The following is a 27,553-nucleotide window of genomic DNA, read 5'->3' on the forward strand; positions in this document are numbered from 1 at the left end:
CAATCCCCCACACACATCCCCCAATCCCCAAATACAATCCACTCTGCAACCCTCATTCCGTACTCTTACGATAAACATAATGCCCTAAAATATAAAATATTCTCTCCCCCCAAGACTTCAGTGCTGTAAACATATTTCATCCAGTTTTTCTCAGTCTTACCCCCATCCCGATGTCACCCTTATTCTACAACAGTGGCACCATATAGCATTTGTCCCTCTGTGACTGAGATACCTCACTCAGCATAATGTCCTCTCCAGGGTCACCCATTTTGAATAATATTGCATGAGTTCCTTGTTTTTCAATGCATCTAGCTCAGTTTTAAAGTATTCATATTCTCCTCTGCTTTCTCTTTTTCTGTGCCAGAGGGGTATGCTCCTAGAAGAAATTAATTTTGATTATCTGCCAGTTACTTTTTTATTTCATATTTTTACCTTTCTATTTTTAAGTTACTATATAGGAATTTCAACAAATGTACAAAATGTATGTAAAAAGTAAATTATATTATTTGTTGGATATTCTTATTGGGATGCACCTGGATGTGAAATAGTAGAAATAAGTTTAAGATTTATAATTTGTTTAGTATTTGTGTGTTTATGTGTGTGTGTGTTTTTTCTGCTAGGCTGCTGCACTGAATAATAAAGATTCAAGCAAGAATTTCCTGAGACTGTTTAATGGATATACTTACAGTGGTGTGGAAACTTTGGGGAAGGAGCTCTTTATGTACTTTGGACCAAAAGCTTTACGGTAAGATAAACCTGTACAATACATCTTATCTCTCTGGTTTAAGGATGTGTTGAAGGCTTTTCTTGCAGTTTTCCGGGTGTCACATTTAATCATGTGGAAAGTACTCTTTTTTAAAGAGAGCTCTAATAGAAGAGGTTGAGATCCTATCATGGCAAGCAATAAAGCAGCAGAAGAATAAATTGTGATGTCATCCTTACTTGGAGACTGAATCAATTTATTTCTTTTTTAAAAAATGATAGACTAGTGGAGCGTCCCAAGATATGTTGGAGCAACAGATCTCTGCTTTTCTATTACCCAAACTCTTCAGTACTATTCTTTTCCCTTGTGTCTACAAAATGTTTATTGCATCCAGTGACATCAGTTTCTTTGTATTTGTGACAGCTCCGAGTTCGGTTTAAATGTAGCACTAGGTTTTCCTCGTTTCTGTTTTCACTTTTTTTTTCTCTGAAACCTGAATGGAATTTGAAAACTTACTTAAAGAATCCAACAACTTTCCATAGGAAACCATGTCCTTCATTGATTCATAGTCTTATGGAAATTCATGGGCAAAGAATGGCAAGCAGTCTAATATGTTGGTGGACTTAATGACAGTAAATATTCCAAATGTATGTAATTTACAAGGCATGACCCCCTGTTTAATTTTTTTAGAAAAAATGGAAAAGGACTATGAGTTAAGATTCCTATCAAATACCAGTCTTAGGCTTTCTTTTAGCCTACATTATTCAAAATTATAAAGATTATCACTGCTTCTATTAATATTCTGTATATTTTATTAATGAATTTATTTTATTAATATTTCCTTAAGATAACGATCACTAATTACTCATGTAGAAGTAAAGTTCTATTACTGGACCCTGGTCTTCTAACTGAAGGTGAATATAACCACAGAAAGCTAATATGACTATATGATTATTATTTATTACATTCCATATACCACACATTCAGAATATTTCAGGGTTTATGTAATTATTGTCCCTTTGAGGTGGAGTTCTCATTGTCAGTGGCTGCTGTCCTTGGACAATATTGTCGCTTTATGGTTTTTGTTAGGCTGGAATTGATACCATCAGCACACGCTTCCCGATTCACGCAGTAATGATATATTGCAGGTTACATTGTTGCTGCGGTAGATTGATGTGATTGAAAACTTTTAGCTGTAAACAGAGTAGTACACAATGGAATCCATACTAGATAGTTGAAAACATTGATATGCTATTGATTCTCTGGTGTTAGGTGAGGATTTATTTCTCTAGGGTAAGAGGGAGGTATTTATCAAGGGCTCTCCACCAGTCTGATAAGGAGGAGTCATTTCTCAGTGCAGGCCTGTCAGTGTTATATAAAGTTATAAACAAGGACAATTGTTTCTTCGTGAACTAATATAATCCCTGAGAGTAGGTATCTTGATAAATCGGCAGGAAAAGATACAGTGGTTGAATTCCTTCCAATTTCTTGCAACTTTAATAACTTATGCTAAATTGTGGCTGAATCTGTCACTGACCTTGAAGTGTTAGCACCCAAAAGTACTCTCAATCTATACTGCTTTAGGAGAATAGATGCCTCTGTCAAAGAACTGTGATCTAGCACATGGATGCTGGCCTGTGAGCATGAGATATGAACAAGAGTGTTTATATTTGACCTGTTTCCCATCCACAAGCCTGGTCTACATTTCAGAGAACAAGTAAGAAACGTACTTAGTGATAGTTTAGTTTCCCCTTAATTCCCAGATTTTCACAATCAAAATTGCCCACAGGATTCTAGTCATATTGCATATGTATCTCCAGAGCAGACCTTGAATCTTTTTGAGATTCATGTGATTATCAAAGTAGAATACAGGTGTAACCCTCTTTGAGAGAACCACCCATATAGTTAAACCTCAGAAAGATATAAATTGGAGAGTTATTATTTTAATTACCAAAGAATTTATCAAATTGTTCATAATAGTGTCATCTCATATGACATACTAAGTATAAGGAGCTCTGGTGATTTAGTTTGCAGTGACTTGCACTGCTAAATGAAAAGTTGTTCATCTCTAGCAGTTTGAATCTACCAGTTGCTAAAATGTCAAAAAATATATGGTATAATTGACAGTCTTAAAAATGACAGAGAGTCTGTAAGTTCGAACTGACTCAATGTCAGCGAGTCTGAGTTTTTAATACTAAATGTAAGGAGCCTGGTGGTATAGTAAAGAGCTCTGATGATATAGAGTGTTTCCTACTGAGCTAGCAACCCAGGGATGGTTTAGAATCCACCAACCCGTCCATGGGATAAAGATGGACTGTCTCTTTTCATAAAAACTTATAATCTTGGAAACCTGATAGAGCATTGGCATTAGTTGGAATGGAATCAAATAGACAGCAGAGGGGTTATTTCTTCTGTTGGTGGTATAATGAGTTGAGTGTTCACTGTTAACTGCAAGATTGACTGTTTGAACCTACCAACTGCTCCTTAGGAGAAAGATGAGGTAATCTGTTTCCATTAAGATTTACAGCCTGACAATAAGAGAGATGCAAATCAAAACCACAATGAGGTACCATCTGAGTACCAGTGGCAAGGTTTAACAGGGCAGGAAGCAATAGATGTTGGAGAGGCTATGGTGAGAAAGGAACTCTTAATACATTGTTGGTGGGATTGTAAAATGGTGCAACCATTCTAGAAAGAAGTTTGGAGCTTCTTCAAAAAGCTGAACATAGAAATTGTATATGGCCCAGCTATTCCACTACTTGGAATATACCCAAGAAAGTGAGAACTGAGGCACAAACTGAGATTTGTACACCAATGATCATAGCAGCATTATTCACCATCACAAGAACATGGAAACAGCCCAAATGTCTAACTACAAACGAATGGATTGAGAAATTATAGTACATTCATACAATGGAATACTATGCAGCACACAGGAAAAATAATTCTATAAATTATTACCTAACTTGGGAGGAACTGGAGAGCATTATGCTGAGTGAACTATCTCAGTCCCACAAGGATAAATATTGTATGAAACTGTTATTGTAGACTGAGTGTAAGGATCCAGGAGGGGTGGGAGAGGCTGGAATCAGAGAGATGTGGATGTGCAGGGGGTGATGGTGGTGGTGGTGGCTAATCATTGGGTTATACAATTTGATGGGGTGGGGGTAAGGGAAATGGAAAGAATTTGTTCAACTTTGTATTCGAATTTTATAAATAAACTAGTGGGAAAAAATTTTAAAAAGCCAAAAGCTAGCAAAGCAAGAACAATAAAAGATTTACAGCCTGAGAGAGTTAGAACTGATGGAGAGTGATGGGGTTTGAGTATACTAAATATTATTGTAGATACATTTACTTAAATGCACAGCTTCTGGTATTATGTGTAAGTAATATCTGTACTATTTCTGAAAACTCACAGAAGTGTTTTATAGAAAACAAAACAAATAATTATAATTGTTTTTAGTAAAAATGCTCAACAATGATTTTTGTTAAGAATACCAGAGAAAATGAAGGAAAAATGAACAACTATGAATAAAACAATGCATTTGCGTCCCCACTACCAAATATCAGATAACTCTGCAGGCAGACATTGCTAGTCTTCTCTGGTATTTTTCTAAATCTTTGCTCACTCAGACCTACTCCACAGCTATCATATTCACTGAAAATGGACACAGCTGTAACATCTTGAATTAACATTTAAAAAATATATTTTTTTAATGAATGTCTCCAAAACACTGAGCTATTTCTAATCTGTGATTTATATGACTTTGGTTGTTGGTAATTATCATACATATTCACAGAGTAGAAATATTTTGAGACTTTGCCATTTTAAAGATGCTTTATACATAATCATTTTTTTAACTTTATTGGAGTTTGAGTAGTGTGAACGTTTAAACAGATGTGCATGAGAAAATGAAGCAATTCTTTGTAGTTTGCAAAAAAAATGCAAACAAAAAACTATAGGGACTTCATATTCTTCTAAAAGAGTTTAGAGCTTAGACATAATTTTAGCTTAACAAGATAAGAAAACTTGAAGTTTCAAAAAGGTTTTAAAATTGTTATTATGTGCTGTTGAATAGGTTTTGTTGTTGTTGTTGTTGTTTGGGTTTTTTTACTGATAGCAACTTTGTGTTATAGAGTAGAACTACCCCATAGGATTTTAGAGGCTGTACTCTTTGTAGACACAGATCGACAGGTCTTTCTCCCATGAGGATGTTGGTAGGTTCAAACCATAAGTCATTCAGTTAATAATTTAGTACTTGCTTAATTGTTGTGCTACCTTTTCAACCTGTATGCAGAGCAGATTATCCGAGAGGCTGGGCTCTATGAGGAGAAGCGTGGCGTTAGCATTGGTGGACGATCTATCAACAATCTGCGTTAAGCAGATGACACAACCCTGCTTGCTGAAACTGAGGAGGACCTCATGCACTTACTGCAGAGGATCAAGGACTGCAGCCTTCAATATGGACTGAGGCTCAATGTCAAGAAGACAAAAATTCTCACCACTGGACCAATCGGTAACATCAGGGTGGATGGTGAAGAGATTGAGATTGTTCACAGCTTCAGTCTGCTTGGGTCCACTGTCAACACTCTTGGCACCAGTAGCCAGGAAATCAAAAAACGTATTGCCATGGCAAAGTCTGCAGTTAGGGAACTCTCTAAAGTACTGAAGAGCAATGGTGTTTCTCTGGAGACTAAGGTACACCTGATACAGGTCATGGTCTTTGCAATCACTTGTTATACATCAGAGAGTTGGACAATGACTAGGGAGGATAGAAGGAGAATTGACACCTTTGAGCTGTGGTGCTGGAGAAGAGTATTGAATGTACCATGGACTGCCAAGAAAATAAGCAGATTCATCCTAGAGAGGGTTAAACCATGCTGCTCCTTGGAGGCAAGGATTCTGGGGCTTCACCTGACATACTTTGGACATGTTGTAAGGAGAGACAGGTCTTTAGAGAGGGACATCATGCTGGGCAGAGTGGAGGGACAGCGCAGGAGGGGAAGACTCTCTATGAGGTGGATTGATTCAGTGACTGGGGTAATCGGGATAGGTGTGTCAGAGGCAATGAGATTGGCACAGGATAGAGCAGGGTTTAGGGCTGTTGTACATAGGGTTGCTATGAGTCGCAAACGACTCGACGGCACATAACAACAACAACAACAACCAAGGCATGTTGTTGTTCAGTGCTGTGGTGTTAGCCTAAAAGCTGTTTTTTTTGGTTTTTTGGTGGTTTGTTTTTTTAAATTTTTTTTTTAGCCATTACAGATAGCCCTTTCTGGTCTCCAGCTACTTTAACTGCAGATATATGGTCAACAGCTGTGGCATTGGAATAAGAGAAAGTGTGCATCTCACACTGGGGCACAAGACTTGAGATGAGCGTGGCTTGTGGTGGCAAGACTCAAGTGAGAGTGAGACCCTGGTAGTGGAGAGTTTGGCATTGCTATGGAAAATCTGTGGCAGGTGTGACCTGAGGCTTCTTGCATTTGTGCTGTCTGCACTTAAAGATTTGGCTGTTCTTGCTGGTTGTTTGAAGAAGAGTCTGACTTAGAACAGCTCTGAGACAAACATTGCTGTACGGTTTGAATTTAACTACTGAACTGAAACCAGAGCCTGAAGTAATTGAGAAATTGTGCCTTAAAACTTGGGCTAAAACCTGGACTTGTATCGGATATTTTTTGCCTTCCCCAGTCTCCAACTTAGTTCTCTAATAAACCCCATTCTCAATACCACAATTCTGAGTCTGTGAATCAGCAATAAATATGAACCTCTTGCTGCTGGTGTGACTCTAGAAGCACCGTGGGACTGATCTATGGTCTTTTTATCTGCTTTCTGCTGTGGGGCAGTTAGGGGTGGTGTTATTCTTACTCCCTGTCACTCTTTCAGAGAGATGCTCATACCCTTGTGCCTCCATGGCCCGCTTTCTCCTTTTTAAACAGGTGTCATTGAGTCAACTAGGTTTCATAGTGACAGCATGATTGACAGATCTGAACCATGGCCTATACCGAGCCTTCTCTTTCTCTGACCTTCTACTTCCCAATAGCTGCCTTTGTCCAAGGATTGGCCCCTCCTAACATGCCTAAAGTATGTGAGATGAAATTTCACCATCCTTGCCTCTAAGGAGTACTACTTGCTTGCATTTCCTCCAGGAAAGATTTGTTTGCTCTTTTGGCAGTCTATGGAATATTCCATCCTCTTTTCCAACACCCCAGTTCAAAGGCATTGACAATTTTAGTCTTTTCTCCATCTATTATAATATTGCCTTTTGGTCCGGTGATGAGAAATTTCATTTTCTTCCTAGTGAGATGTAATCCATATTGAAGTCAGTATCTTTTGTTCTTCTATAGAAAGTGCTTCAAATGCTTCTCACTTTCAGCAAGCAAGATTGTGTCATCTTTATAATTTAGGTTGCTGTTGAGTCTTCCTCTGACTTGGATGCCACATTCTTCTTCTTCATAAGAGTCTAGTTTCTCAAATAATTTGATATAGAGAGTGGCTATCACTCTGACACACACTTTCTTAATTTAAACCATATATGTTCTCTTGCTCTGATTGCACAACAGCCTCTTGGTTTGGGTATGGGTTTCACACGAGCACAATTAAATGTTCTGGGATTCCCATTCTTCTCAATATTAGCCATAATTTCTTATGATCCCCACAGTCAAATGCCTTTGCATAGTGATTAAAGCACAAATAGACATTCTTCTGATACTTTCTGCTTTCAGCTAGGATCCATCTGACATCAGCAATGGTGTAATGATCTTTCTAAACCCAGCTAGAAATTCTGGCAGTTGTCTGTGTGCTATTTTAGCCATTTTTAAATAATCTTCAGCTACATTTTACTTGTATGTGATATGAATGATACTGTTTGATAATTTCCACATTCTGTTGGATCATCCTTCTTGAGAATAGAAAGAAAAATGGATCTCTTCAAATCAGTTGGCCAGATACTTGTCCTCCAAATTTCCTTGCATAGAAAGACGAGCACATCTAAGGTAGCATCTATTACTTGAAACATACCAGTTGGTATCTTGGAGTTTGATACTTTGCCAGTGACTTCAGGGAAGCTTGAGCTTCTTCCTTCATCATTGGCACTTGGTTATATGATCATTCCTATAACATTTCAGTCTTGGCCAGTTTTCCCTTTGATAAAGTGATTCTCCCTCAGCTTCTTTTGATGCTTCCTGGATCATTCAAAATATTGCTCATAGCATCTCTCATTATTGCAATTTGAGACTGGAATTTGTTTTTTCAGTTCTTTCAGCTTGTGAAATGCTAAGTGATTTCTTCTCTTTTTGTTTTCCAATTCCATCTCCCTGCTTATTCCATTATAAATCTTCTGTTCAGCTCATTTACTTTATCATGTCTCCCCCCCTTTTTTTGCTTCTTAATGTTCTAGTGAAATTTTTGAGTCTCTTCTGATATCCATTTTTGTTTTTCTTTCCCTTTATCTCTGTAATGACTTTTTTTTCTCTATATATAGATGTTATCCTTGATATTATCTCCCAATTTTATGGTCCTCAATCATTTATGTTCATTGTTTCAAATCTGTTCTGAAGGTGAATTTTAAATTCTGGTAGGACAGATTGCAGATCATATTTTCATTCTTGTGGACTTGTTTTAATGTTCTTCAACCTCCTCACTTTGAAGTTTGTAATTGATGGTCTGTTCCACTGTCAGCATCTGACTTGGTTTTAACTGCTGATATTGAAAGAATTTCCCGCAATTCCTTTTATGAATGTACTCAATCTGATTCCTATGCAGCACATTAGGTGAAGTCCATGTGTAAAGTAACTGTGTGTGTTTTTGAAAAAAGGCGGGAGCAGAGGGGGTGAGGATGAGTAAAGGCAAAATTACAGGATTGCACGATTTGGTGGGTGGAAAGAGAAGGTAAAGGAAATGGGGAAGATCTGGCGAGGACCTGAACACAGGGTAATAGTGGATATAGTCCAATGATGATTAATGTTATAAGACATAATGAATGGGAATTATTGTATGAAACACAATGTAATGAAAAATGAAAATTGTATGAAACACAATGTAATGAAACATAATGTATACAAACTTTGTAAGCAAACCAATATAAAATATTTTTAAAAAAGATTTGCTGAGAATAAATCATTGAATGATTTGATTATTCTGTTTCTGGCCTCATTTCTGTCACCAAGTTCATACTTTCTGACTACCTTCTTCATTGTTTCCAGCTTTAGTATTCTACTCACCATTTATTATTAACACATTTTTATTGCATTTTCAATTTCAGACGCAAAATTTGTTAAAATCATCAACTGCTCCTTCCTTGGTTTTGGCTCTTGATGTGCATGTTTTAATAACAGTTGTATTAATAGGTGTTCCTCGTATGTTTATGAGTAATATGATATTACCCACAACACTGTACTTCAAGAACAGAACTTGAAATTGTCTTTTTAATTATGAATTCAACACTGCTTTTCTTCTGTTTTTAATTCTTGTTACAGTATACCATGTAATTGAGTCAGAGTGGCCAAAGTCAATCTGTCTTGTCTCTTTAATGCATAGAATGCTAATGATCATGTGTTACATGTCATTTTTCTTTACAACTTCCACTTTTCCAAAATTTATACTTCATACATTGCATTTTCAAACTATTATGTTTACAGTTGTTTCTCCTCATTTTGATTGACTTCCAATCTGAGCCTTACCTCTAATACCAGAACTATCTGTGTTCCTCTATTGTATATAGGGTTTTCCAAGTCCTGCTATTTAAGAAGTGGGTGACCAATTTTGTCTTAATCTGTGAACTCAGCTGAAATATGTTTACAATGGATAATCTTTCTAGCATTGGACAAACTAAGCACACAGCTTTCAGCATCACAGCAACCCACAAATTACCTTGTTGTTGTTGTTGTTATGTGCCATCGAGTCGCTTGTGACTCATAGTGAACCTATGTACAACAGCTCTAAACTCTGCTCTGTCCTGTGACAATCTCATTGCCTCTGACACACTCATCCTGATTGCCCCAGTCACCAAATCAATCCATCTCCCAGAGGGCCTTCCCCTCCTGCGCCTGCCCTCCACCCTCCCAAGCATGATGTCCTTCTCCAAGGACCGGTCTCTCCATACAACATGACCAAAGTATGTCAGACGAAGCCTCAGAATCCTTGCCTCCAAGGAGCAGCCGGGTTTAACCTTCTCCAGGATTAATCTGTTTGTTTTCTTAGCAGTCCATGGCACCTTCAGCACTCTTTTCCAACACCAAAGCTCAAAAGCATCAATTCTCCTTCTATCCTCCTTGGTCATTGTCCAGCTCTCTGATGCATAACAAGTGATTGCAAAAACCATGGCCTGTACCAGACGCACCTTTGTCTCCAGAGACACACCGGCGCTCTTGAGTACTTTAGAGAGGTCCCTAACAGCAGACTTTCCCATGGCAATACATCTTTTAATTTCCTGGCTGCTGGTGCCAAGAGTGTTGATTGTGGAGCCAAGCAAACTAAAGCTGTGAACAATCTCAATCTCTTCACCATCCATCCTGATGCTGCCAAATGGTCCAGTGGTGAGGATCTTTGTCTTCTTGACATTGAGCCTCAATCTGTATTGAAGGCTGCAGTCCCTGACCCTCAGCAGCAAGCGCTTCAGGTCCTCCTCAGTTTCAGCAAGCAGGGTTGTGTCCTCTGCATAACACAGATTGTTTATGGATCTTCCGCCAATCCTGATGCCACACTTCTTCTCATAGAGCCCAGCCTCCTGGATGATCTGTTCTGCATAAAGGTTGAAAAGCTATGGAGACAGGACACATCCCTGGCATACGCCCTTCCCAATTTTGAACCATACAGTGTTTACCTTAGTACAGAAAATTGACAGATATGTGTTGGACTAAATAGAACAATGATAAACAAGCAAGAATGCAAATACTTAAACTATAAAGTAATTAGCAACATGCAGAGGATTCCTCTAATACAACAAATTAACAGATAAGTCCTGTACTTCTAACAGAAATCAGACATAGGAATATCATGTTGCTGGATTCAGTTCAGGCCTGTGGCAATGCAACAGGATGGGGACTGCCGTGTATCCTGGCTGAGATTCAGGGCAGGTGCACTATTGTCACAGCTATGTGTTGGCTGGATCTTTGATGCTGACACTTTATGCAAGGCCAAGGCGGATCTTGATCTAAACCTAAGAGGCCAAATGAGCAAGGAGCAGTGTATCAAAAAGGCTTGCTTCTGGACCAATCTTGCTCTAAATGTAAGAGACTTTGTCTAAAGAGGGGAAAGCCAGACATGGAGGCACAGAGCCAGGAATGTCTCTTTGAAAGGGCCAGATGTAATGAGAATAATGCAACCCCTCACTGCCCCAGACAGAGTAGGAAGCAGATCAGGAGCTCATAGCCTAGCCCCCTGGTGCTTCTAAAGCCCCAGCAGCAGAGGTTCGTTTACTCCTTACTGACTCAGACTCATAGTTATGGTACCAAAAATGAAGTGTATTAGGGAAGGAAGTTAGAGAGTGGGGGAGGCAAAGAATATCACAATATTACCCAAAATAAGTCCAGATTTTAGCCCAACGGTTCCATTGCACAATTCCTCGATTAGTCCAGCCTCTGGTTTCAATTCAGCAAGCAGCTTTTCCTTCCATCATCAAAGACAAAAACAGCCGTATCCTTTAATTGGGGCCAGCACAAATGCAAGAAGCCTCAGATAACACCTTGCCACAATTTATCCACAGCAACACCAGTTTCTCCATCAGAGTCTTGCTACTACAAGCCTTTCTCATCTCAATTCCTGACGCCACAAGGCTCACTGCCCAGTATGAGAAACACTCTTTCTTTAAATTGCTACCTCAGCTGCTGAATATTAGCAAGACCATGTGCCTGCCTTTAAGGTAGCTGGAGATGAGAGATGGCTAATTAATGGCTGAAAAGAGCTAACTTTTAGGCTAATGCCATCAACCGAAAGAGCAAAGGATGGTATGTCAAAGAGCTGAGTATATGTCGATACCTGTATGTTATTTGATTTCTTGACTACTGCTTCCAAGTGTTTTGATCCAATTAAAATTATGTTTTTGACAATTTCAATCCTTTCTCTTTATTATAACGTTGCTTATTGATCTGGTTGTGAGGATTTTTGTTTTCTTCTTTTGAGGTATAATTATACTGAAGTATCTAGTGTCGGATCTTCATTAGTAAGTGCTTCAAATTCTTTTTCTTTTGTCAAGGAAGCTAGTGCTGTCTTCATAGCACAGGCTCTAAATGGGTGTTTCTCCAATTTTTATGGTAAATTCGTCATATAATTCAGATTCTAGGGTAAGTTTTCTCACCATATAGATTGAATAGGCACGATAAAAAGATACAATTCTGACACACCTCTTTTTTTCGTTTAAGCCTGGTAGTAAGAATCACCTTATTCTAAATTACTGCCTTTTAGTCGAAGTACAAGTTCTGTATAAGCACAATTAAGTGGTAAGTTATAGTTATTATATATAACATACTGTTGGTTTTATTCTGACTCTAGGTAGCCCCTATGTGCAGAGTAGAACTGTTTTACAGGCTTTCAACATTTCTTTCGAAAGCAAATCACAAGGCCTGATTCCGGACGCAAGTCTGGATGTATTTTAACTTCTTAACCTTTCAATTAATATTCCCATTTGTGCCAGCAGGGGACTCTTGTTGTTAGGTGTCATTGAGTACAACTCGTGGTGACGATATGACCACCAGACTTGAACCCCATCCTATTTTTGTGTATAAGTTATTTCTTGGACAACTCATTTTTAAAAGAATATGTCTTCCTGAATTTTAAGTAATCACTACCGCAGTAAAAATATAGACAATCTTTCTCTGAATTCCGAGCATCTCTTTGCAGTCAGTCCTCCCTCCTGATCTTCTGTGCCTAGTGACCACTGATATACTTCCTGTCACTACAGTTTTGCCATCTGTAGAATTTCATATGAATAGAATTAGACAGCTTGGAACCTTTTTCTAATATACTTCTTTTTTTTACATTGAATAATGTTTTGAGATTAATTCATATTGTTTGAAATATCAATGATGCATTCTGTCCTATTACCAGGTTATCTTCCAACATATGAATGACCACATTTGCATATCCATTCATCAGATGATAGACATTTGGATTGTTTCAAGGTTTTAGTTACTATGGGTAAAATGGATAAAATTGCTATCCTTACTTTTATGCATATGACATATATGTTGGATATATAGTTTCATTTATCTAGTATAAATACTTTTAAATAGGCTTTCTGACATAGTAATTGTCTATTTGATTTATAAAAGGAACTACCAGATTGCTGACCACAGTGAAACAATGGATTTAATCACAACAGAGATTGTGAAGATTAGACGAGGTTTGGATCTCTGTGAACCAGAATCAATTTGATAGCACCTACAAACAACAGTCAAATTCTTTTCCAAAATGTCTGGAACCTTATACCCTGGATCCTTAATAAACTTGATACTTTGTCCTGTTTTTGTTATGTACCGTTGAGTCAGAACCAACTTATAGTTGACCCTCCGGTCAGTTTTCAAAGGCTGTAAATTGCAAAGAAGAGATTTTCCTTTTAGCTTCCCCTCACTTCCCAGTTATATCATCTATGAATTGAGGTGATTTTATTTCTTCCTCTTAAATCAGTATGCCTTTTATTTCACCTTCTTTTTCTATTCCACTGACTAGAGACTTCAGGATGATGTTGACCAGAAGTGGTGAGAGCAGAGAGTTTTGTTCTGGTTTGTATATTAGCTGTATTTTTTTTTTTTTTATGTTAGAGTAGGTAAGGTGAGAGTATGGAAAATATCCTTTATCAGATTGAGGAATGGTCCTTTTATGCCTAGTATTTTCAGAGTTTTTATGATTAATCAATATTTAATTTTATCAAGTGTTTTTTTTTCTTGTATTCATTCATGAGATCACATGGTTTTTCTTAGTTGTTTATATCGTGACTTATATTAATTAAATTTTGATTGCCCAAGAAGGGTGGACAGTCTTCTCCTGTGCAATTAACTGCCTCTGAAAACCCACCAGAAGGTCAGCTATGGGTAGACTCTGACTTGATGGTACATAAGAACAACAACAACATTATCTTTTCTACATATTGCTAGATTTTTACTTTTATTTATAGACATTGACATATTTTTATCTTCTTCTTACCATCTTTGTCTTATTTAGTACTAGTATGATTCTGACTCTAAATTGGTTGGAAATTATTCCTTCCTATTTTACCAAATAATGTCACATGCAAGAAAAATCTTGCTAAAGATTATCCAAAAATGGCTGGAACCATTCATTAATAGATTACAGCCAAAAAACCAAGCTGGGTTTGGAAAAGGCTGTGGCACCAAGGATCTCACTGCTGATGTTAGATAGATCCGGGTTTAAAGCAGAAGGATGTCCATTTGTGTTTTATTGACCATGCAAAGGCATGTGACTCTGTGGAGCAAAACAAATTATAGTTAATATTGATAAGAAGGGTAATCCCAAAGCACTTAATTTTGTTCACTTAAAAACCCATCCTTCTTACATGGAGCATCTGGTGGATTCAAACTACATGCCTTTAGGATTGCAGTGCAGATTGTTACCACTAGGTCACCAGAGCTTTCTCACACTTAGACCAAGAGATTGTTTTTCAAATAAAGCATGAGGACACTGCATCAATTAAAATGAAGAAGGATACAAGGCTGTATCCTTTCTTCATATATAATCAGTCTCTAGGCCAAAAAAAAAAAAACCACTGAAGAGAATGGACTTTATGATAAAAAATGTAGTAACAGGATCAGAGGAAGACTCATCAACAACTTGTGTTAAGCAGATGACAAAATCTTGCTTACTGAAAATGAGTTAAAGCATTTATGGTAAAAGATCAAAGACTACAGCCTCCATTATTGGCTCAACATTTCAACGTCAAGAAGTCAAAAACCCTTACCACTGAGTCAATAGGTAACATCATGATAGATGGAGAAAAGATTGACGTTATCAATGATTTCGTCGTCCTTGGATTCCTTTGCCCCAGCAATGAAGAAATAAAAAATGCAGTATTCTTTTGCTTTCTTCAGACAATAGGTTCTTCGTAGTCTATGTATAGATTGCACGTGAGCACAGTCAAGTATTTTGGGATTTCCATTTTTCTCAATTTCATCAACAACCTGCATTATGCAGATGATACAACCCTGCTTGCTGAAACTGAGGAGGACATGAAGCTCTTACTGCAGAGGGTCAAGGACTGTGATTGCAGCCTTCAATATGGTTTTATCTCAACATCAAGAAAACAAAGATTCTCACCACTGGGCCAATTGGCAGCATCAGAAAGTGTGGTAAAGAGATTGAGATGGTTACAAGTTTTAGTTTGCTTGGTTCCACAATTAATACTCTTGGTATCAGTAGCCAGAAAATCAAGAGACAAATTGCATTGGGAAAGTCAGATGTCAGGGACTCTCCAGAGTACTGAAGAGCAATAATATCATGCACCTGATGCGAGCCATAGTCTTTGCATTTGTGTGCTATGCGTCAGAGAGCTGGACAGTGACTAGGGATAATAGAAAAAGAATTCATGCCTTTGACCTGTGGTGCTGGAAAAGAGTGTTGAATATACTATGGACTGCTAGAAGAACAAACAGGTTCATCCTTGAGAGGGTGAAACTGGGCTGCTCCTTGGAGGCAAGGATTCTGAAGCTTCGTTTGACATACTTTGGACATGTTGCAAAGTGTGACCAATCCTTGGAGTGGGACATCATGCTTGGGAGGGTGGAGTGACAGTGCAGGAAAAGAAGACCCTCAATGAAATGTATTGATGTGGTGATTGGGGTAATGGGAGTAGGTGTGTCGGAGACAGTGAGGTTGGCACAGGATAGAACAGAATTTAGGACTCTTGTACGTAGGGTAGCTGTGAGTTGCAAGTGACTTGACGGCATGTAACAACAACAGTTATGTCCACACAATCAAATGTCTTCGCCTAAACAATAAAATAAGTATCTTTCTGGTATTCTCTCCTTTTAACCAAGATCCGTCTAAACCAGCTTGACTCTTTCAAGTTCCCTGTTTACTGTTCCAGCCATTTTAAAATTATTTTCAGCACGATTTACTGGTTTGCGATTTTAATGGTGTTAAAAAATTTATAAATTCTGTAGAATCATCGTTTTATTTTATATTAAGAATAAGTATGAATCTCTTTCAGCAATTTAACCAAATACTTGTCTTCCACATTTTTTGGTAAATACTAGTGGGGATTCCCAGGGCTGCATCTGTTGATGTCCATCAGTTTCCGGGGTCTTATTTATACCAATCCCATCAATGCAGCTTGGACTTCTTTCTTCAGTACTATTGATCCTTGATCATATGCTACATAAATGGGCTGGGGTTGGCCAGTTCTTTTTAGTGCAGTGACTGTGTACTCCTTCCACCTTCTTTTGGTGCTTTCTGCATTTTTCAAAATTTACCCTAAGAACCATTCAATATTGCAATTGGAGACTTGAACTTATTTTTCAGTTCTTTAAGTTTGAGAGTACCTTTCTCTTTTGCTACCTAACTCTTAACTCTTTGCGTATTTCTTTATAATAGTTTGCTTCATCTTCTTGAGTGGTCCTTTGAAATCTTATATTCATCTCTTATTTCAGCATTTCTGCCCTTTGTTTTGGCCTCTATGTTCTCTGCAAATTTCAGAGACTCTTCTGGCTTCCTTCTTGATCTTTTCTGTATTTCTTTTTATAATGACCATTTGCTTTCTTCATTCTACAACTCGTCTGGTCTTCTGTCATTAGTGTTCAGTGCATCAAATCTATTTTTCAGATGGTTTTTAGTTTTAGGTGTAATAGGTTCAAGATCTCGTTCTGGTTCTTGTAGACTTGTTTTTACTTTCTTCATCTTCAGTTTGAACTTGCACATGAGTTCAGTCAGCCCCTCACCCGGATTTGACTGATAGTGAGCTTCTCTATTCACTCCACAGAGGTAGCCAGTCTGATTCCTGTGTAATTCTTCAGGTGAGGTCTATGTGTAAAATTTCTTTTAAAGTTAGTTTTTCTTAAAAGGTATTTGCAGTGAATAAATCATTGATTTGCAAAATTCTATTATTTGATCTCCTGCCTCATTCCTTTCACCACAGCAGGTAGTTTTCCAACTACCAGTCCCATTTGTTTCCAACTTTTGAATTCCAGCCATCAAATACTATTAGTGCATCTTGGTTGTATGCTCCATCAATTTCAGACTGCAAAAGTTGATAGAAATCTTCAAAATCTTTATCCTTGGCTTTAGTCACAGATACATATATTTGAGCTTTATTAACAGGTCACTTGAGGATAGATATTGAAGTAGTTTTATTTTGTTTGTTTGTTTTGTTTTGTTTGGTGTGTTTTGGTTTTTTGTTGTTGTTTTTGTTTTTTAACTAGGAGTACAACACCATTCTTCAATTTGTCATTTTCAGCATAATAGGTCATTTGATTGTCTGATTCAAAGTCACCATTACCAGTCTATTTCAGTTCACTAATACATAAGATTTCCATCTTTGTGCGTGCCATTTCAGTTTTGGCAACTTATAATTTTTCTAATTTCATACTTTGTACATTCCATGTTCCAATTATTAATCGATGTTTGCAACTATTTTCCTCATATATTAGTGTCTTCAAATCTGAGGGGCATTACATCTGGTAATAAATGTGACAGTGTTTCTCTTTCATTCATCTTGTAAGTTTTGAGTTTACAAGTTATTTTTATTATGAGTCATTAAGATTCTGTTTCTTAACTCTGCTTTTTCTCACTGAAATTTGCTATCATTTTCCTTTCTACAGAGAGGCTTCTCTTACCTCTTTTGGGGCACGTGGAAGAGGCATTCCCGCTGACAGCTCTCATGTTGGATCTTCAAATACTAGCAAGACAGTAACGGCTCTGTGGCTTTAATGCATATAGTCAGTAGGAGAACTGATGTGATTTGACTTGAATACTGATGGAGCCAGCTTGGTTCAGCAGTGCATTTGTGGTCAATTTTATCAAAGCACAGGGGCTACCGAAAGGACACAGGCTGATTCAGTCTGGATCTTCCGTTCACCCTAGCACAAGGTTGGCAAACAGTAATATTAGGCAGAGTCAATTCTTTCAGGTAGTCAATTGGATTGGATATGGAAAGAGCTTGAAAAATCAGAATAAAGAAATAAAGATCCAGAGAAACGCTGATGAAGTAGGTTACTTATAAAGGAAAACTTTTAAAAACAAACCTAAAAGTTGTGATGTAGTAGCAATCAGAGGTCCTCTAGCTTTAAAAATAGAGATGGGAACCTAGATGAGCCTAAAACTGCTTCCTATGAAGAAGTTCGCATAGTCAGATACATCTCCACTATATAACTCTTTTTTATCCATTTTGACACAAACTCTCCTTTCCATGACACTATCTACTTCTGTGCTTGGTTTGGTAATCTACTATACTTGGCACATAGAACTCACTTTATCATGGTGGGGTTTATTAGGGAAACAAAAGTTGGCAATTTAGTATCAGAAACAACTTAGAAGATAGGAGACAGTTCATCAATCAGGACAGTCTCCAACCAAGAGTTGTCACCTCTTTCTTGGGCCTTTGTCACCAGCCTTAGCCCTACTTGGACATGTGTTACAGTTCTTTAACTATGTGCAAGGAAGCACTTTACTTTATAAGGAAGTCTCCTGCTAAAAGGCATTCATCCTTCAGGCAGTGAGTCCATTGCAGCCCTCTGCCAACATTTATGGCACTGATATTTCGTGCTAATGCTTTCTCCTGCTGCTGCTACTTCTGTAATGATAACTGTCTAGTGTTTCAGATCTATCTCCCAGATGTAGGAACTTCTCAGCTCAAAGACCCTGGGCCCAACTGACATACTCCACTCCTAGCACTTCTTGATGTGGTAGTTAGGTCTCCCTCAAACCTGAGGTGAGGGTAGGGGGCTTCTTTTATGCTTAATGAGGTGGCAAAACTGAACAATCCCTTTATATGATTATTGTTATTAGGTGCCATCAAGTTGAGTACAACTCATAGAGACCCTATGAACAACAAATCTGAACCCTGTCCTACCCAGTGCCATCCTCATTATCTCTAACACACTTAAGCACATTGCCATAATAATTGTGTCAGTTTATCTCATTGTGGATTTTCTCTTTTGGTTACCCTCCAGCTTTCTAGGCATAATATCCCTTTTAAGAGGAATAGTCCCTTCTAGCAACATGCTCAATATATGTGAGACAAAGTGTCACCATCCTTGCCTCCATGGAGCACTCCAGTTACACTTTTTCCAAGATATATCTGATTGGGTTATTTTGTAGCCTTTGAAATATTCAGTGTTCTTTCCTAGCCCCACAACTCAAAAGCAGCAATTCTTCTGACATCCTTATGCACTGTCCAGTTCTCAGATGTATAGCAAATGATAGAAAAGATCATGGCCTGAATCAGGTATACCTCAGACTTCAAGCTGACATTGTTGCTCTTCAGTAATTTGGAGAGATCCATGATGGCTGGTTTGGCCTAATGCAATCTGTCTCCTGAACTCCCGGCTGTTAGTACCAAGGGTATTGATTGTGGCTCCAAGTAAGATGAAATAATTGGTAATTTCAATCTTTTATCCCTCTATTATGAGTCCACTGTCAGTCCAGTGGTGAGAATTTTTGTTTTCTTGACATTTAGACAGAATCTATGTTAAAGGCTGTAGTTTTTGACTCTGCAGCAAGTGTTTTAAGTCCTCCTCATTTTCAGCAAAGTTGTGTCATCTGCATAGGTCCTATTGTTGATAAATTTTCCGTCAATCTTGATGCCACACCCTTCTTCATAGAGTCTAGCTTCTCAAACAATGTTCTCAGTGTACAGATTGAATAGATATTCCATACAATCTTCCATATACCTTTTCTGATTTTCAACTATGCGCTCCACCCTTGCTCTGTTCAGGAAACAGCCTCTTAGCCTAGTTACAGGTTTTGCATGAGCACAATTAAGTGTCCTGTGATCCTCATTGTTTTCAGTGTTAGCCATACTTTGTTATGATACACACAGTTAAAAGGCCTTTGCATATTCAGTAAAATAAAAATAGACCTTTGTCTGTTTTTTGCATTGCCTTTAGATTATTTTTTTCTTGCATGTAATTGTAAGATTTTCTTTTATAATTTCCATATTCTGTTGGATCACCTTTCTTAGTGGGCTGTAAGCATCTTATTTGCACAGTCCCACATAATCATTCTGTGAGAATTAGAAGCCATGGCCAGAAAGACCAAATAAGAAGAGAAAGCATTACCCTGCATGTGTCCTTCAGATTATCAGTGTAATATATTAGAGATGTCTGGTCCTTGATCTATGACTAATAAAATCAGCAAGATAGTTATTACACTACAGAGATTTACTGTGCATCAGAGATGTCCATGATACTAATATGCTTATCTTAGCTTCAGTTACTTAGCAATAGACACAATATGTATTAGTTTATGATAGCTCTATTATTAACATTTAGGCAGATAGTGAAAATAAAAATGAAATAAGGAAAAATAAAATCATTATTACTATTAAAAATGTTTGGGAGTACTAGAGTAATGTCTATCTGTGTTTCATTGACTATGCAAAGACAGTTTTGACTGTGTGGATCACAACAAACTGACTGACTCTGCAAAGAATGGGAATCCCAGAACATTTGATTGTGCTTATGCAAGACCTATACTTGGACCAGGAGGCTTTCGTCAAAACAGAGCAAGGAGAAACTGCATGGTTTAAAATCGGGAAAAGTGTACACCAGGATGTATGCTATCTCCATATCTTTTCAATTTATATGCAGAATGGATTGCCCAGAAGGCTAGACTCAATGAGGAGAAATGTGGCATCTGGATTGGAGGAAGACTTATCAAAAACCTGCATTTTGCAGGTGAAATAACCCTGCTTACTAAAAATGATAGGACCTGAAACACTTAGTGCAGAAGGTAAAGGACTGCAGCCTTCAATATAGATTGAAACTCAATATCAAGAAAACAAAGATTCTCACCATTGATTGGCAACAACATGATGGATAGTGAAGAAATTGAGATTGTTAGCAACTTTAGTGTGTTTGGCTCCATGATCAACACTCTTGGTACCAGCAGCCAGAAAATTAGAAGATTAATTACTTTGGGAAAGTCAGCTGTCAGAGACCTCTCCAAAGTACTAAAGAGCAATGATGTCTGTCTGGAGACAAAGGTGTGCCTGATCCAGGCCATTGTCTTTACAATTACGTGATATGCATCAGAAAGCTGGACAATCACTAGGGATGATAGAAGTAAAATTAATGCCTTTGAGCTGTTGTGCTGGAGAAGAGTATTGAATATATCATGGATTGCTAGGAAAACAAATAGATTCATCTTAGAGAGGGTGAGACGAGGCTGCTCCTTGGAAGCAAAGATTCTGAAGCTTCATCTGACACACTTTGGACATATTGCAAGGATGAACCACTCCTTGTTGAAGGATATCATGCTTGGGAGGATGGAGAGATAGCACAAGAGATGAAGACTCTTGATGAGATGGATTGGTTCAATGACTGGGGTTATGGGGGTTGGGGTGTCAGAGACAATAAGATTGGCACAGGGTAGAGCAGGGTTTAGGGCTGTTGTACATTATGATTCGCAGATGACTCAAAGGCATATAGCAACAACATTTTTATTGATTTGCATGGAATCATTCATAGACATTGTTTTTCATACATGCATATTGTGTTTTATACAATTGTTTATTTACATTGTTTTTCATATACATTATGTTTTATAGACTCAGTTATATACATTGTATTTTATATAATTACTGTTGGTTTATGCCTATTATCACCTTGTCTTTTCAAGACCCCATTGAATCTTTCCTATTAATTCACTCTCTCGTATATCCACTAACCTCTGCTATCCTAATTATTTCCCTCCTTCTCCTTTTTCTACCCTCTTATCCCCTTTTCCCTTCTTCTTTTGAACATTTATACACATCTTTATCTGTTATTTTCCTGTCTTTGTAATAATGATTTTACGTAGTACTTGTCCTTATGAAACAATTTTTCTCCAGTTTTAGGGGTTTTCCCCCTAAACAAAATAGGTTTACAGAAAAAACAAGGCAAACTTGAGTCTTATTAGGGCTAATCTTGCATTTAAATTGGATATTAATCTTTGAGATTTTGACCTGGGTATAGTTTCACTATAAAAAGTAACTTAGAATTTACTTTATGAACCATACAACTTCAAGATTGTCGCTATGACAGCTTCTGTGCATGACAGTTGTACACCTTTCTCTGTGATTGAACCTTTAGAAGGTAAATTATTGAGCACTTACAGGCACACATTATTTCTGTTAGAAATTATGCAGCATGTAAAATGCCTTTCTCACTGATCGCAGGGCACTTAAAGTTTAAAACCTACATTTTTAATGTTAGACTGTTTAACCTTGAACAGTACTGTAACATGGTGCTTTGTAATTAGACGGATAGAACAATAACGTTTGCTGCCAAAAGAGCCATAGTTATTAACTCAACACTATTCTAAGAAGAAGAATTTGAAAAGCAGAACATGGTTTTTCATCTTGAAAATCATTTTTTATCTTAATCATTAGATATTTTGTGGAACCCTTTTTATTGCCCCCTGGAAATGTTAATCAGTTCTTCTGTAAAAATTAAAAGTTTCAGAATTTTTCATTAGTACATTGTATCTTTAAACTTAACTGTAAATATTTATAACTTTATTCTTTCCAATATATATAAAGGTAAAAGAAAATGGAAAGAATTGAAGACAGTAGCATTTTGACTGTGTCTTTTGATAGATATGATTTGGGGGGGGAAATGTTTTATTTCTTAGCTTAAAGCTGAGGAAGAAAAGAGTAAAGGCCCTTAGACTGTAGAATCTATTTTGAAATAGGTAAACATCTCCTTCAGTTCACTGCCGCTAGAAATAAGGAATTTAAATGCTAGTGGGTTTGTAGAATTTTTAAAAAAACAAACCCACAAACTGTCGGCAATTTAAATTTAGCCTTATCTCATCCCTAGTTTTTGAATCTGAAAAAGTCTGAGACACAGTAGACTGTTCTGTGAATAAAAGATACTTTATATGACAAGAACGTTAGAACAAAGATTTGTTTTCTTGTGCTTGTTGTTGAGGCCTTATTATTTCTCTAAGAGGTTATCTTTTTCTGTACAGGTAGGAAAACTGATGGTCACATAATCTAACTTTACAAACATATAAAAGTGTAAGAGAGAGATATGTAATAGCATTAGTGTTGTTAGGTGCTGTCAAAGTCGAGATAAATATGAATCACAGTGACCCTATGAACAATAGATCTAAACCATGTCCTATCCTCACTAACTTTGTCACAATCGAGCTCGTGGCTGGAGTCACCATGTCAGTCCATTTGGTTAAAGGTCTTCCTCTCCTTCACTGACCCTCCATTTTTTCAAGTATAATATCCCTTTCCAAGGAGTAGTCCCTTCTAACAACATGCCCAAAGTGTGTAATAACGTTATTTACCATTATTTCCCCTTTAAAAGTGCCTTCCTCATTAATGTATGTTTGATTATAATTTCTTTTTAAAGGAAGGAGTAGAAATTTGATTTATATAAGACTTTCTGACACTCAAAATCTGGCTTTGATTTTGTTTCAGGATTCATTTTGGAATGAAAGGCTCCATCATGATTAATCCACCCCGGATGAAAAGTAAACATGGAGTTTCTCTTGTTTTTGAAGTGCAGCTCACTAAAGATTTGATTTGTTTCTTTGACTCAACAGTAGAAGTCAGGTAAATAAAAGGGAATCAAAGTGTTTCATCAGCACAAAACCTATGCCTACAACTAGGTTTGGCTGTCACAGCCACAAATGTTTCCCAATAAATAAGTAGTAGGTGATTTATAATTGATAAAACCTCATTTCTTCTGAAGGAAATAAATTTTTAAAAGGAATTTATGATTCAACATTATATGTATGACAATAAGAATAAGAAGTACATTGCAAAGTGGCCTGCAGGATGGAAAAGGAAGGGGTAGGGAGGAGATTGTGTAGCAAAAAATGAATACTTTTTTTTAAAAGGAAGAAATTGAACTAGGGGAAGGGTAGAGAGGAAAACGTACAACAATAGATGAATGAAAATTCAACTTTTCTGTAAACCTTTATTAAAATCACTATTAAAAAAACACACAAAACAAACCACCCAAAGCCACCAAACCTCACTTCTTCCTTGTTTGCCTACAAGTGTTATTCTCTGATTAGCATGACTTGTTCATATTTATATGGTGGCTTATTTTCAATGATATTTTGTTTAATAATTGTAACTAGTCTTAGAAATAATGTGTTTTGACATTTCTTTCTATAGAAACTCAATGGAAAGCCAACAGAGAATAAGAATGATGGAAGAACTAGATGTGTGTTCACCTAAATTTAGGTTTTCAAGAGCAGAAAGTGAAGTTAAAAAGCAGAGCGGTCGCATGCTATGTGATGTGTTGCTGGATCAGAGAGTGTTGCCTGGCGTAGGAAACATCATCAAAAATGAAGCACTCTTTGACAGTGGTCTCCACCCAGCTGTTAAAGTACGTTACAAGTGTTTTTTAAATGGTTTATATAGTTTTAAATAGTTGGAACAATATGGAGCACTTACATCTGTATTGCACTAATGTCTTCTTCCTCCAAACAGTCTTCAAGTCTCTTCTAAATCTTTTCACTTGTCAACTTCTCAGCAAGGCCAACCTAGTCCCTCTATATAAAGTTGCAACATGCTTCCTCACACTCCCAATCTTTCTTAACCTTGTTTGCTTTCTATTTTTGTCAAAGCACTTACCACCTTCAAATATAATGATGGTTTTTATTTGTTAATTAAAATATTTGATCTGCTAGAACTCATGAGGATGTTCTATCTGTTTTGCTCACTGATAAATCTCATATATCTAGAGCACAATGTCTGAGAAATGGTAGGCATAGAATTATTTATCAAATTTATGTATGAACTTGTGCTGCCAACCCTAAGGCCCATTGTTTGAATCCACCATGTGCTCTGAGAGAGAAAGAAGGGCAATTTCCTCTTGGGCTGTCTATAGCCTCTGAAAACCTGTTAAAGGGTCAGTATGAGTGGATTCCAACTTGATGGTATATAACAACAACATGAATGAACTGAGATCACAATTTTCTTTTCCGTTCTGGCATATTTGATATAGACACATTCATGTGTCTCCACTTATTGCTACTGCTGACAGTAGAAAATGCCATTTCAGTGGAATGAAAAAGATAGAAGCCTGGTACAGATGATAGTTATACAAACTTTCAGGTCTTTCATTCATCGGGTTGCTATGAGTCACCTACAATTTGACGGCACTTAACAACAACAACAACAGCATAGAGAGAGCTCAGTTGACCTAGTGCACAGAAAGTGATGCTACCACGCCAAAGGTGGATGATTTTAATCTGCGTCCCTCAGGCCTAGTTTTAATTCTTTTTGGTCAAACATTCTTCTGGGCAGTATAACACTGGTTTGTCCATTTGCTGTACAGAGGTAACTCATGATTGCTGTGATGCTCAACACTGTGACACTGATGTGTCAAATGCGATATTGGTTACCCATGATGGACAGTGTTTGCTGGAGCTCCCCAATTCAAACAAGCTTGAAAGCAGGAGTGGCATCCACTTTTGAAATTGCTTGCCTCCGGAAATCCTATGAACTTCAAGAAACGATGAAAATTATACAAGTGTTCAGGTCTTTCGTTCATAAGGTCGTTGAGTCATCTATGACTCGATGGCATTTAACAACAACAGTAATATAAAGGAATGAGGAATAAAGAATAAGCAAAATTGAGAGTGCCTATACAAATAACTTGGAGTAGACAAAAACCCAACATAGACGGTGAGATGGTAATATCAGGACAAGGACTGTGGTTTTTGTTTACTTTACCACTTTGATCTAGATCTAAACAGCTTCTATTAAATAAATTGGGGTTTTGTTTGCTTTTTTCCTCCATCAATCCAAGAGTCCCCACTTTATTGTGTATAGACATTCCTTTGATTTTGCTGTCGTTTTCTGTTGCTATTGCGTAGGTATTGACTTGTTGTTTAGTGCCGTCGAGTCATAGACGACTCATAGCGACCCTATGAACGAATGGTCTGGACACTGTTTGTATGTAGAGTTTCTGGGGGCAAGCCATTTCGGAAGTGGATGCCACTCCTGCTTCCAGGCTTGTTTTAGTCGGGAAGCTCCAGCCAACACTGTCCACCATGGGTACCCATTACCATGATTGGCACATCACTGTCACAGTCTTCAGCATCACAGCAACCACGAGTTACCTCTGTACAGCAGTGCACAGACCAGTGCTATACCACCTAGAAGAATGTTTGACAGGAAAATAATTTGACCTGGCCTTCGGGCCCTTTGGGCTTAAGGCCACCTCCTGGCTCAAACCCTAGGCCCAGGCTGGCTAGCCTCACTCCCAGGGACAGAGCAAACCTGCACGTCAAACACATGCCCGGAAAAGCACTCAACTCCAAAAGCTTGCCACGATTCCTGCGCTCACACCACCATGCTTCTTCTGGCAAGGAGAAGTTCCCAAGACCCTGGGAAGAGCCAACTGGGAAGAACATGGCCGCCTCATGTCCCAACTGCCTTTGTGCTTAAGGCCTTCTGGCTCAAACCCTAGGCCAAGCCTAGCTTGCCTTGCTCCCGGGGACAGAGCAAATCTGCATGTCAAACACATGCTTGGAAAAGCACTCGACTCCAAAAGCTTGCCATGGCACAGCGAAATATTGTTCTGCCCTTACGATTAGCAATGGGCATTTTTTTGGCTAGTTTTCCTAAATCTAAATAAGCAGAAGTTATCTTTTAAAAGAAACTAATTAATACTAGTTTCAGGTTAGGTTTTTAGTTATCTCTCAAAAAAATTCTTTGCTGTGGAGTCAACTCACTATCTGGGTTTCAGATGCTATCATTTCAAGGGCGGGGTGGGGGTGGGGGGGTGTTTTTCTGGTTTTTTTCCTTTAGAATCACCAGTGGAGTCAAACCACCAGAGACAGTAAGTACCTTTGGTTATAACTCCTTCTGCACTAGGCCATCGGAGCGCCCTCTTACTTATCTAGCCCTGCTATAACAAAACTGCCAGGGAATGGCTTTAACCAATTTCCTCTGTCATCATTTAGGAGGCTAGAAGTCCACGAACAAGATGTCAGCTTTAGAGGAAACTTTCCTCCCTCTGTGGCTCCTGGTTCTAGGAGGTTTCTAGCATAGAAACTTATATCAGAAAGATGCAAAAAGATCTCTCTTGTTTCTTGGTAGTACTGAAGCTCCTTCTCTATCCTCTTGTCTTTGGTAAGACAAAGGAAGATGCAGAGAACTCCCTTACACTAGACCTGGGCTGTGACATAATTAAGACTCTTTGGTCCCACCTTACTTCCATCACAATTGTTTGGCTAATCACACTTCTGAGCCATAATGCAGAATGATTTAATCTTTATTCCCTCTTTTCCTGTCTCAGCATCACAGAGTTGAGTATTTTCAACACATTGGATAAGCACATAATAATAGCCAAATGGACACAATTCAATCCATGACAGTTCTTATTTTACCTTGAAACAATAAAATCTGATTTCTGAAAGATGGAGAAAATGAAACAAGGTTTAACTTTCTAGAATCACTTATCATTTTTTGAGAAGTTCTTTAAAAATACAAAATACTGTTCTTGAGTAAGATGAACTGAGGTTTGTTTTTTTAATCTTTCTATACATTCACCCACATTTTAATCTACTAAGATTTTATATGTATATATAAAATTTCTAAGGATATAAAGATAAATGACATTTGTAAAGCTTAGCTAAAAGCATACATATAATTATTGAAAAAGTAATATTTCAGTTATATGTCATATAAGATATAGTAAGGAATAGAGCCTATGGTGATGAAGGAAGAA

At 37.6% G+C, this 27,553-nt stretch overlaps 1 protein-coding gene across 1 annotated transcript in view; it reads left to right on the top strand.

The window, feature by feature from the left end:
- Positions 1-27,553, top strand: part of NEIL3 (nei endonuclease VIII-like 3 (E. coli)) — a 98,606-nt gene that overhangs the window by 30,413 nt on the left and 40,640 nt on the right. The window contains exons 2-4 of the mRNA XM_006882224.1: positions 621-745; positions 23,281-23,415; positions 23,986-24,199. Coding sequence (XP_006882286.1) covers positions 621-745; positions 23,281-23,415; positions 23,986-24,199 — 474 coding nt within the window. The remainder of the gene's footprint in view (positions 1-620; positions 746-23,280; positions 23,416-23,985; positions 24,200-27,553) is intronic.

The sequence above is a fragment of the Elephantulus edwardii genome, unplaced genomic scaffold, assembly GCF_000299155.1.
Source record: "Elephantulus edwardii isolate Elephantulus edwardi_28Jun2011 unplaced genomic scaffold, EleEdw1.0 scaffold00018, whole genome shotgun sequence".
Lineage (NCBI taxonomy): Eukaryota > Metazoa > Chordata > Mammalia > Macroscelidea > Macroscelididae > Elephantulus > Elephantulus edwardii.